This window comes from Tachypleus tridentatus, chromosome 8, assembly GCF_004210375.1.
Source record: "Tachypleus tridentatus isolate NWPU-2018 chromosome 8, ASM421037v1, whole genome shotgun sequence".
Taxonomy (NCBI): domain Eukaryota; kingdom Metazoa; phylum Arthropoda; class Merostomata; order Xiphosura; family Limulidae; genus Tachypleus; species Tachypleus tridentatus.
Window position 1 is genome coordinate 97373323 of NC_134832.1, and position 13720 is coordinate 97387042.

The following is a 13720-nucleotide window of genomic DNA, read 5'->3' on the forward strand; positions in this document are numbered from 1 at the left end:
TTATAATTATCAAACATACTTGTTCATGTTATCTCATTTGACTTGTAGTCAGAGGGTCATAAGTTCGAATCCTTGTCACACTAAACATGCTCGCTGTTTGAGCTGTGGGGGTATTATAATGTAATGTTCAGTTCCACTATTCATTGGTAAAAGAGTAGCCCAAGAGTTGGCAATGGGTGTCAATGACTAGCTGCCATCGCTGAAGTCTTACATTGCTAAATTAGGGATGGCTAGCACAGATAGCCCTCATGTAGCTTTGCATGAAATTCGAAACAAACAAACCAGTCATGTTATCTAATTTATTACTCAAGGCATTGATGATTCTGTTATAGAGGTGATGGGTTAAGTATGGTGTGTGACTGTGTATGACGTTGTAGAATGGTGAGATTATAGTAATAAGTAATCACAGACTGTTTATTGTCTTCCTCCTAATCCCCTTTTTTTCCTAATCATCCATTTATAGTGCTAAATTCATACTAGTTGGTAGTTATGTGAAACAAATTTTTAAAGTTACCTATTGAAATTTTAACAGGAATTAATACATGAAATAAGTCAGTTTACTAATCTTTCTATTGCATTGTAGAATGGCTGGTATGGATGTTAACACTTTTATTGATAAGCAGGGAACAATGTTTTGACCTTCCTTGGTTAACAAAGAGTTAATTTCTTCAGTTTAATGTCTCTGTTGTTTCTCTTGGTCAGTCATTTCATGCATGCATGAAATATATTTTGCTTTTAAAGTTAAAGATTGAGTTCTTTAAGTACCTTATCTTATTTTATTAGTGTACACTTTAACAATCATAAGCTATGACATTTTGTTATTGACTGATTTTACAATAGATGCATAATATTTAGGCATGCCTACATTTTCTGTGTTCTTACTTTAATATAAGATTTTCATCTATACAGGTGTATCATAATACATTGGTCAAGAAGGTTCTTAAGTTTCTGTCACTGTAGCTGCATATTATTTTATGATTCACTTCTGATGATATCTTTAAACTTTCCTTGGGAAAGACAGTTGTAAGGTTGTATATAGTATATTCATTTAAACAGCTGTCTTTTTCACTAGAAGTGAAATAATATTTTGAGGTTTTGACCTCCCTTATGTTTCAGTGGTAATGGCTAGTCACATGGGTGCAAGTTGCTCTGAGTAAGTTTAATTAATCATAATTAATTAATTAAATAAATATCATGAAGCTTAATCAATCTGAAATAAATATTGAGAAAGAAACAACCTTGAATCTAGCTCTACAGTTAAAGCAACCATCTGTTGTTGGAAGTATAAATACATGTATGTTTGTGAACAATGATTATTATTTATTGTGATTGTACACTTGTATAAAGTCTTTCTTTATTTCACACCAACTTAGTCACTTGAAGAATACAGAATTATTTTCGAAAAATACCTTGACAAATCTTCTGTATTCTGCAGATCTATTTTCTCATTGTTAATGGAAATCAGGTTTACCTGAGAATATCACAGTTGTAGTTCAGAAATACTATATCAAATGGCTTAGTACATGTTGACAAATCTGTAAAATTTATCTCTCCTTTAATGCATTTTTTCTTACAGAATAATAGAACCAATAACTTAAATGTTACAGTATCTGTATTAGATACGGCTTTTACAACAGTATATAACAAATTTCTTTAGAATCTGTTTTTGGTTTGAAGAAATGCATATATCACTTGTCACATTTTTCAAATTTTATTAGAACAGTAAAAGTAAAATTAGGTAGTATAAAAGGTATATAAAAATATTTTCTACATTTGTTTGAACCAATCACTAATGTTGGTTTAATAAACAATTTTTACTGCTGGAAGTGATCTGTAAAGGTGGTTAATAAAATACTTTTTTGTGTTTAAACTGGTTTTTCAGGTTTGTTTTTAAATCTTTCCACATTTGGAGTGGCCATTGCATTATGTTTATAAAACATCACTATTGGAAATGTTGTATTAATTTAGTGTACACAACATATTCTTGAAGTTGTATGTAACTTTGGTTTATAAAACATTCAAATGTTTTTAAAGTTTTCTGCAAATTTTTTTTTTCTAGTAAAACAATTACAACAAGTTTTCAGAGGTTAATTTTTCAATAAAGACAAATTATGGTAATTGTTCAGTAAGGTTTTCTAAATTATTGAGCAATTATTGAATAGTGTAATGTATCATTTACTACAAAATTTTGAAAAACAGTCAGCTTTTATGAAGTCTACAAACATTTCCACAACATAGTAAAGTTTTGTTTATACCCAGGAGTTATACTTTAAGTTATCAATTTTATGTAAAACAATATGAAATGAACAGATTATTTAAGTTCATTGTATGATGAATCATCTTAAGTGTAAATAAATTACACAATGTCCCACAATATTTGTTTTCACTGTTCTTCATATTCCCATTGTAAATAATCACTTGTAATATTTATTGTATTTATTGATAATTAAAATAAGAATTATTTTAGCAGCTTTTTTATTATAAACAGTTTTTTTCAGATAGTTAATAACATCAAAATTTTTCATTAAATCTTTATATGCTTATTTCACAGTTTAGCTGTGAATTATTCCTTTCAACATTCTATATTTGTTATTTTGAAAAAAAAAATCTTTCAACTACAGTTAGTAATATTTGTACACTCAAATTCAAGATTTAGTGTTTAACTGTTATTCAAGTACTGCTGTACCAACATATACATCTTAAACTAGTTATGGTTTTATCAGATGGCTCTTATTACCAGTCTTTGGCTTAGCCAATCAGGTACTCCCAGTACGGTAGGATTTCAGAGTACTCTAAAGTTACACTTAATCACATATAGAAAAAAATGTCTTTCAGCCCTAAAGCAACAATGGATGAAGTTATTTTTGGCATAAATTTTCATGAAAATATCTTGGTAAAGCACTGGACTTCTGTGTTGTTATTTGTCTGCATAGGGATTGGACTATTTATGTTTCGCCGGTGGTTGGGAGGAGGAATATGTAAGAGTACTGCACGTTTAGATGGAAAAACTGTTGTAATCACTGGAGGTAATACAGGTATTGGAAAAGTGACAGCTTTGGAACTTGCTAAGAGAGGTAGGTGTATTTCAAATATGTTCACAAATTTTACCAAACTGTTTTGTTTTCTTTATTCTAAGCTATTATTTTATAAAGAAAATGTACTATTTTCTCTCTTTTATAATTGTTCTTACTCTAACGTAATTTTAATAAAAATTCATTAAAGGCAGTTTGTTGCAAATATAGATGACTTTTGTTAAATAATTGCTGAGTATGAAAGAATGGAATGAGTTTATACAAAAAATATAGGAATTAGAATTGACTACTAGATGCTAAGTCTTCATTTAATCTAAGAGATTTTGTATTTAATAAAACAAAATGCTGTATCATCTGTCAGAAACTATGTAAAGAAAACCTGAAACTAAAAATACCCATGATTATAATGAAAAAATAGTCTGTTTATAAACCCTCTGGAAATTCTGAGGTTAAGGTAACTTAAGGTATATATTTGTGTGAAATTTTTCTAGTTAAACATATAATCAAAGATGAGTTCTTGAATTATTTAAATACAGAAATATGGATAATAAATTTATCCAGATTAATAAATATGAATTTGCAATGAACCTTCATTGATGGGTAGAAGGGCATGACATTTAATGCTTTTACTTGCCTAAAAAGGCTAAGTTGATTAGACAAAGTAATGCCAGAATTCAAAATAAACATCAGAAATGTGAGTTGCCAAGACAAAACGTAGTTTACTTATGAAGGGTGGTGTTCTGATAAGATTAGTTTTATTGAGGTAGCTTTCCCTTGCTGGTAAGTTTGACACTTGTGCATTATTTTGTGAAGACAACAGATGATATAAAGTTTAATTTTAAGATCAACATTTTAAAAGTGATACCAAGTTGATTAATAAAGATATTAATATTTGTTTTTTTAATATGCAGTCAAATGTCAAAACATAAATCGTATAATACAGAGCTAGGTATATCAAATAAAGCTGTTACTAATCAATTTATAGTTTTATTGTAACCTTAACATTTAACACTTTCCACAATTTTGGTCTTCAATAACTATCACTTTGCAGCTGTTATCTTAGATTTAACTTTGTTTTGTCTGGTCAGTTAAATTTATAATTATGGAGAGTGTGTTATTGTTTGACGAATTGATTTAGAAAAAAATTATGTTCAGATGAAATAAAGTCATTGTTGATTATTCTTATATTTAATATTATTATTATGAGATAGGTGGCACTGTTCAGTGTTTTATGATCAAACAACATTTTCTTTATGCTCACGTGTATGTATCTTTGTGTTTTTCATTGCAAAATAGGGTACATAAGGCTACCTAACTTGCAAGGGTATAGTTTTAAATATCAAATATACATGTTTATTATCTCAGCCAATATTAAGTGGTTTATTTATACTGTACAGCTTCTTTGATGCATGTTTTTTACTTTATCTATGTACTAACTGACACTGATGGACCAAGAACATAGTACTTTAACCACCTTTTGCAGGTCTCAGAAATAAAGTACCTTTTAGGCTAGAATTAAAATTAAGAAATTAGCAGTATTTAAGCCACATTTGTTAAGATAACCTGGCACTATCTTTCACTGAGGATGTTTAATTACCTTCTTGTAATTGTCTTAACCAATTCAACAAGATTATAAAAAAGGTATTTTCATTGTTATACTTTTCTCTCTCTCTCTCTCCTTTTTTTTTTTTAACTTTTCAGAGTTCATTACTTCATTTTCACAGGATCCCACTTCATGGTGAGTATTGCCCAGGCAGGTGTACTTTTTGTCAAACCAATTCTGTACTAGCAACCACTAATTCAATATACTTTATCTATACTGCAATAGGTTCTGTAGTTTGGTGTTCCATAAGACCATGTACAAGCTGGCCAGGTGCTATTACTGTACTATGCTGGGCTGAAACTCATGGACTATCATGAGTAAAGCAGGCTTTGCCCCTACCCATCCCTGTTGGTTATTGGGTTTAATAAATAGGAGTAAGTTTGCTTTTAAAAATTTTGGAAACTTGGTTTACCCATTGCACTGTTTCCAGAGTGCTGTTCTTCAGGACTCCCCAATGTGCATTACTCTCAGATTCTACTACTGGAGCTAGACATTCCTTACCACACCTGATTTCCAGTCACTGGAATGGTAGACTGAGGCTCTTCTTTCAGAATGTTAAAGTGAATTTCCTCTGCTCTTGGAAAAGAGGACAAGGTTGGAGGCTCTCTAACCTGGGTCCCGAGAGGGTTTTTTCCCAGATGTCAGTAGGAGAAACACCAACCTATGTGGAAGCCTACTTTTTATACTGGTTCAGATGCTTGGTAATCTAGTTGGGTTGGACCAAACAAATATTGATCAAAAAGGAGGGTCCATTGTGTACCCATAATTCCAAATGTAGAGTGGTCTCATCCTGGGTCTTTGGTTGAGCACAGTTTGTTCCATACCCTCTCCATAATTCTGGGGGATAATGGAATTTACTTTGCCTACATGGATGAGGAGTGATGATGAGTGTTCATAATTCCAGATCAGATGAGTTCTGTTTTCTTAGTCCGAGTATTGTGCATAAAATTCTGTCATTCTGAGCTTAAGGTGTTGCCTTTCAGACTTGTTCAGGTTGAGGAGAAGATTTATACACTACATTGTTGCCTTCCTTCTCATAGTGATTGCAGTGGTTTGGAATGCATCACTCTATGGTTACAGGTTGGTATCTACTCATAAGTGTATATATATTTATCTTGCAGTCTGATTTCCCTAGCTACTAATGTGGGATAATTCCAACCTTGAGCACTGGGACCTGGTTGAGCATGGCCAGTAGTGATGATGAATCATGTAAAGTTCCTCACTAACCCCTTCACCTTCTCAATGTGGGATTCTAGCTGTAGTATGAGAGGTAGTAAGTATGTTTTGGAAGTTAAGATTTGCTTGAATCAAAAATATACTTCCAAAAATACTTGTTTCCTGTCATACACTCCAGCCCTTCCTCCACACTGAAAGCTGGTGTTAGAAACTGTGGATTAAGTCAGTCTTAAAAAAGTGTTAACATTAATGATTGAGGTGCTTGTACACATTACCAGAATAGAGAATACATTGACTGAGGTGAAGAGTGTCATGAAACAAATATCACCAAGGACAATTAAATGGAGTATTCAAGACTAATGCTTAGATGGGCAAAAGAAAAAAAAACCTTGTAGTTGAGTAATAGCTATAGTGTGAGAAGAGGTGAATGATATTGGAAATATATTTTCTATTTAAGAACATTTTTACTTTTAGAGTATTTAGGGAACAGGATTAGTGTTGTCCTGTACATTGTCATTATAAATAAAGGTTTTGTAATTTTTTACATTTACTTCTTTTGGAGAAATGGTGTTTCTGTGATAACTTGTTAATGCATTATGTTAGAATTTAATCTGTATGTATTTAGTGATTTGTAGTTAGAATGGATATGTTGCTTTGTCAAACACAAATATTAGACTAGGTATAATATCTATACGAGCTAAAATAATTATATATAGAATAATCAGCATGCTTATTTCTAGAGCTGGGCAATTAATTATGTTAATCACAACAACTGATTATCTAATAGCATTGATTATATTGATTAGTGTCACATAAAATAAGTGATTGATATAAATTATGATTATATTGATTGATGTCACAAAACAAACAGTTAATTAAAATTAGTATTTCCAGAATACTATTTTCAGTTAAATGAAGGCTGTTCAGCTAAATCAGTTATTGTCATGAGTTAGGAGAATAATCAACTAACCAAAATCAATGTTTCTGATTACAACTATTTTTGATTACTTTAACTATCCAAGTTTCATGTAAGAATAATCAATTAGTATATTTCCCTGATTGCTTGACTTTTCTTAGTACAATAAATAATCAAGGTTAAAGAGAATAATTTTTAAAGTTTTACATCAGACTTGTAAATGTGTAGATGTTTTTATCAATCAGGGGTATGATGTTTTCATGTATTAATGCCAAGACAGAAGTTAGTGTGATCTTTATTTTATCATTTATTTTATGTACATTGGTTTGTATTTACGAGATGCATGTTGTATTTATTTGATATGTTGCACTTTTTAATATGATCACTGTATTTGTACTTACATGTTTAATAAAAGGTAATGTTTTTACTCATTGATTAATTTTTTAAACAACTGTAAGGTAATTTACTTGTAGTTTATTTCAGGTGAGGCTATCTGCTGAGTCCACCGAGGGGAATTGAACCCCTGCTTTTATTACTTTAGGTGTAATAATAATATCAGTATCATGGTAGTGTAAAACATCTGTGTTATTAAGTACATATGTTGTGTGGGATAATATCAGTATTATGATAGTGTAAAACATCTGTGTTATTAAGTACATATGTTGTGTGGGAAATTATGATTAGAATGATGTTCCATTCAGCTCAGTAAGTTTTAGAACTGGGGAAACTCGACTCTTTTTTATTGCTACTGGAACGTCCAGCAATATGAATATTAAAAAAGGGTCAACATTTCTCTAACTTTTTCCTGTTTCATACGTACTTTTCAGTTTCAACTTTATATGGTTTGCCTTTGTATATAACTTGAAATTTGTTTTATATAACATATTTATGGGACTGACCACTGTTTTCATCAGATATCACTTCTGTTGCATTATAGGTATTATGGAAGTGTAAAGTTTAAGCTTTAAGAAACAGTAGATCGTGTAACTAGATATTTTTAACATGAAAATTGATAAGTTTTGTCTGTATATGAGCCTTATTAGACAAAGAAATAATTTTTAATGTATTTCAAAGTTTTAAGTGCTTTCCTTATAAAGTGGTATTACATCATTTATTTATTAAAAGAGTTTACTGAAGTAAATCTTCAGACCATTTTAGTTTCCTGGCTTTAATACTGGAAGAAAGCAAGAAACCAAAAATATAAACAGGAATATGTTTTATCATTCTATAAAAGGTATTACACATTTTGCACATTATACAATTTTAAAATTAATTTATTAATAAAATTACACTAAAGATAGGATTCAAACTCGAACTGTTGGAGTAAGCTATCAATGCAGATGTAACATTTTAGACTATTACACCATTCTCTCATTTCATCATGTTTAGTTTGGAGAACAATTCACCATTAACATTATCAAATAAAAATATTCATATAAACATATATAATCACTATAGTTGTCAGATTCCAGTTCAGTTTAATATTTAACAGTGAAATTTAGTTTCATGTCAATTCTCTTTGTTCATATGGTTTGCCTCTTCAAAAAAGTGGAGAACAACAACAATTTTACCACTTTTTGACTGCTTATTGAGCTTGACCTAAAAGAAAATTTGGAAAAGTGGCAACAGTCCCATATTTGGCCAACAGTATACAAAGTCCATCTTTCTGAGTTGGCTGGAGTCACTCTTGTGCCACTAGATGGTACAGATGTTTTGTGTTGTTGACTAGATGGATTCTAATAGGAGTGAGAACTACTGGGCAACCAAGAGTGAATAACATAACACTAGTTGTATCATGGCTATTCATTCCCCTTGGAATGTTAGTTTCTTTTACATCCAAAAATGAAGATGGAATGTAGCTGAGGATTGTAGTGCAGTAACTGGCATTTGATATAATATAGGTTTGTTAAGTAGGGACATAAGATAAAGGGTGGTGAGGTGAATTATCTGGACTTCACATTTATGCAGAGTCACATGTCTTTCTAGTAGCTCTTGTACTCAAAATGCAGATATACAAACTACTTACATGTATAAAAATACAGTAACACCTTGTAAAGTAGCTCTGAATTTCAAAAACAACTATAAACAGTGTTTCCGATAGCATTTGTTATAATTCATTGTGCAGCAAATGCAAACATGTGGTTGTCATGCGCAAAAATTTATATAAGGAACAGCATAAAGTGGGTACAAAACAAATCCACTACCATCATACACATAATTAGATACAACTGAGTTTGATTTCATAATACAAATAGCACATAAACCTATATTTTGCGTGCAGCACAATCATGCCTATACCGTGTGCTTTATTAGCTCAATATTTAGGTTTTTGCAACATTAATTTTTAATGAATTGTATGCTTGTTTATTTTATACATGTATATCTGTGTGTGTATCATGCAATGAAACCAGAATTTTGGAACAAAAGTGGAAGGTATTCGTGATGATGAAAAACCCACTTGAAGTAACAATATATTTCAAGATGGGTCTTAAATATTTTACTGAAATAAAGTAGAGAACAATGTTTTGACCTTCTTAGGTCATTTTCAGGCTAACAAAGCAAAAAGAGTTTGCAACTGTCTATTGACAGGCACATGTCTTAGGGAAGAGAGTGTAAATGGGTTTGAGGTTGTAGGGGGCATTGCAGTATATGTTAGGTTAATAATTAGTATAAATATAAAGGTGTTCCTTTATATTCGTTTGATTTTAGTTTCAGTTGTTGTATAAGTAGAGCTTCTTTGATTTTTTTTTATTTGTTTGTTTGTTTTCATACTTAATATCTGGGTGTTTTCTGTGGTTATGTTGTGTTTATTTGATTTGCAGTGTTCCAAAATATGTGAAAGTGTGATTTTGTGTTCCTTGAATCTGGTTTCCATTTTTCTGCTTGTTTCTCCAATATAGAAGTTGTGACAGTTGTTGCATTGTATTTTATAAATAATGTTAGTGTTGTGTTTGTCAGTGTAGTTTTTGCATAGTGTGGACTTTAGTTTTGTACCTGTTTTTGAATAAAATTTGGTGTTTACTAGAATGTTGTATTTTGTTAAGTTTTTTTTTCTAAATGTTGGTTATTTTTTGCTGATATTAGGAACATATGGTATGCAGCAATTTCAAGTTTTGTTGTTTCTTGGGATTATTGTTTGTTTGTTTTTGATCTAGGTGTGTGTGTGTATGTGTGTATAATTTTTTCAACAGTTTTTGGAAGAAATTTATTGATATTGATGAAGTGTTGTTTTATTTGATTGATTTCATTGTTAATTTTATTTGGTGAGCATAGTTTTGTGGCTGTGTTTATTTGGTTTCTCAATGTGTTGGGTCTCAGGGAATGTATAGTTTAGTGTGGGTGACTTTTCTGTGGACTTCTCTTTTGAATTGTGTATTGGTTCTTGTGATCTTTAAGTTGAGAAATGCTATTTGATTAGTTGTTTTGTGTTCATAGGTAAATTTAATGTTGGAATATGTGTAGTTAATGTGGTTGAAGAAACAAAGTGTGTGTTCTGTAGGTGTGAATCTAGCAATTGGATTGTTGACACATCTGTACCAATATAGTGGTGGGTATGGAAGGTAGCACTTGTGCTGTGTTGTGGAAAATGCAGCTTTACAAAATCTTGCACAGCCTCACTCTCTGTGATATGGGAATTGCAAACTTTCCACATATGTGACTTTAGTTTTCTTATAGCAATAAAAATAAGAAATCTTCAGTATAACATCAGTTATACAACAGGTATGAAACCATATTATTTGTCTAGTGTGTTAGCAGGTCAGTTTCCATAGAAACCACTTTTATCAGTTCCAGATTGACAGAACATTTAAAATGGGTAACATTAGTTATTTATCATTTAACATTTTTAAGACCACCATAAAAATATTCCTTTTTTTGTAGAAATCACTCCTCATGTTATGTGAGATTATTCCCATATAGGATAAAATATACAGGCTAAAGAATTGTGGTCTTTTTTTTTTTCTCCATTTTCTTTAGCTGGAAGGTTACAATGCTTTGTTGGAGAGGTTGTTTTCATATACCAATGATCAAGGGTGTGTACAAGCTTGAGTTATGATATAGAACAGATTTACTTTCTACACATGTGGGTATTTTTCTACATTTTTCGCAGTTTAGTTTTCCTGTTGTATGGAGACAGGAAGTTGCATTTCAATATCTGTTACACAACACATGAGAAAAAGTTTGAGTTGGAGGGGCAATATGCATCACCTTGTGTGCTACCAGATAAGTTATGTGAGGATATAATATGAGATTGCTGGCATTCATGATGGTTCTGTCCAAGACTTCTGTATCGGGAAGCTGGACAAATGGTGTTCAACTACAGGTGAGAGAAAGTGCATGTAACTTTATACTGTAATCTTAAGATATAGTCAGCCCTCACTATGATTTAATTTAAAGATAACTGAAACAGTTTTACATATTATGAATAACATTATATTTAAGTAATTTGGAAGACTAATAACTTACTGTTGTGTCATTCCTAGTTTTCTATAGTTAGTAGTTACAAATTAGGATGGCAGTAGTAACTTTGCTATAAATGCAAAATACAAATTTTTAACTAGGAATTAAAATATAAGAATCTTCAATATGTTATTAAACTTGATAGAAAATAAATTATCATTATATATATACACACTGGTTTTTTTAAAGTTTCAAGTTAGGGTTCTCACTTTTTAAGAGCTTTATATTCACCAGAGTAGTAAGGGTTTCCAGCTTTATTAGTGCATATTTTCTGATTTTCATTGAATGCTGAATTCTGCATTTTTCTTGTTTGTGTCTTTGTCCTGTGTATATTATTCAGAAACATTTTTTCACCCCCCAATAGCCATTGGCAGTCTTGCTGTGAATCAGAAGCCAACTATTTGATAAAATATATAAACATTATTTGAGAGAGTAAAGATCTGTTTTATTTATCACTTGTATTATTAGTTTTCCTTTGCTTTCCTTGTTTACAATTATTTTCTACATAAAATTTCCAGAATTTGCATTCTATTGATACTTGTAAGTTTCAGATATTAGTGAACCTGAATACCTCACAGTTCCCTAAGTACTTGAAGTATCTAGTTGAGGACTGTGCTTATAATCTAAACTTGAGAGAGTTATGCAAATTAGGTAAATTTCCTAAGAAATTTACAGATGTGTTGTGGTGACCAAATGGCCAGTTGGGTCAGACAGTACTTGTACATCTGGTAAAACAGTTTATATAGGCTTAAAATGGAAACCAAGAAAGTGTATATTAATGTGCAAGGAAGTGTAGTTGAGAGGGATGGAGTGTGCACTTATCTTGTTATAATGACTGTGATGAAGGACTGTCTCCAGCCTAAGAATATGCAAGAAGTCCATAGTGTTCTAAGTTTTGTACTGTTTTATTAACAGCTTATGGTAAATTTTTTCATTATAGCTAGCAGTGTCTGTATTGATGATATACACTTTCTATGTAAATAGGGATGTGAAAACACATTTCACTTCTTAAGTTGTACTTTGAACAAAGTACCAATGATGGTTTGTCATCATCAAGAATATCCATTCATCATCCTGGATATTGATACCAATGACAGTGGAGTTCTAATAGTTTTGTCATGAGCAGGGGTGTAGATTTTTTACACCCAATGGGAGTATGATTTTTGCAACCACTTATGTGGACTGTTCAATTTGCAAATTGGTAATCTGAAAGCTGTAAACATGCAGTCATAGAGTAATTTTGTTGCCAAAATATTTGCATGTATACTTAGGCCTACTGACTGATACTTACAAACTATTGCTTAGATTGAAAAGCTTAGAAACACACCTATATTAAAGATGTACATTTTGGCAACTGAAAAAGCCTACATCTAGGCCTAATTATGTAATTCGATTGGTAAGAACATGAGAATCACAAGAACAAACACAATTTGTAGGCCTGTGATGCAATAAAACAATTTAACAGACCAAACTGGGGGGGATGATTGTATGCACTATACCCCCACCTAAAATGAAGGGGGGATGTATCCTACCCATCCCCTCCAGGATCTATGCCCCTAGTTATGAGTATAGGATTGATTTGATATGCTAGCTGTATGTTAATGACCCCTTGAATACCAATACCATACAACAAAGGAACTTTGGACAATTTTAATATCCATCATATGCATTACTCCTACTATATTTTTGGATCATGAATCACTAAAATGGTTGAACATTAAAAATCTAGAAGTTATTATTGCACAATAGACAATGATGATGCAAGAGTATTACTTTGTTTTACAGAATCATGTTGTTCAGTACCATGTAAATTATGTCAACAGATTATTCTGTTAACTGGTGAAATAGCCTATTCATGGAAATTCAGTTTCTCAGCAACTTAAAACAATAATGGACACTGTAGCAGCAGTGATAAGAAGCCATGCAAGCAATGTCAAATCTGCTTTTGAATACACACCACAAATGAATAGTTAGGAACTTTGAGAAAAGTAGTTGAATAACCAAGATTTAGCTTGAATGCTGTGTTTTATCATTATTATTAAACCACTGAGTCATGGTGATAGCCAACCCGTGATACAGCTAATGAATCCAAGATATCTAATGCACAAGATACTTTAGACATGGCATAATACAAGGACTGGATGGCTCTACAAAGTATTATTCATCATTGCAAATATGCAAAAGTGTTTTGTTTTTACCACATGGGGCATTATAATATATGTATTTCTCAGAGGAAGAAGACACATTAGAGGTAACTGGAAAGGATAACTCTTCCCTTGAGAGAGACACTGTAGATTTAGCTGTCTTCTGCACAAAATTGAGAGGTTGCACATATTTATTTGCTATTATTGATTACTGTAGTGTTAGACATGTATAACTGTTTAGATTTAATGAGATTATGCTTTAGGTGACTTACATAGTGCAGTTGTCATATTTAGTTATTTTTAAAAGTGATATTTTATAATAAGTTTATGTATGTAACTGGTTATGAATCATATGTTGTGTAGTTCATTTGATATGAAATAATAATTGTTT

At 31.3% G+C, this 13720-nt stretch overlaps 1 protein-coding gene across 7 annotated transcripts in view; it reads left to right on the forward strand.

Moving 5' to 3' along the window:
- Positions 1 to 13720, forward strand: part of LOC143223014 (retinol dehydrogenase 11-like) — a 45372-nt gene that overhangs the window by 13617 nt on the left and 18035 nt on the right. For 6 of the 7 annotated variants that reach the window (XM_076450361.1, XM_076450358.1, XM_076450359.1 and 3 more), the window contains one exon: positions 2934 to 3074. The exons of the other annotated variant lie outside the window; for it this stretch is intronic. In XM_076450361.1, the coding sequence (XP_076306476.1) occupies positions 2934 to 3074 (141 nt within the window). The remainder of the gene's footprint in view (positions 1 to 2933; positions 3075 to 13720) is intronic. 7 annotated transcript variants of the gene reach the window in all.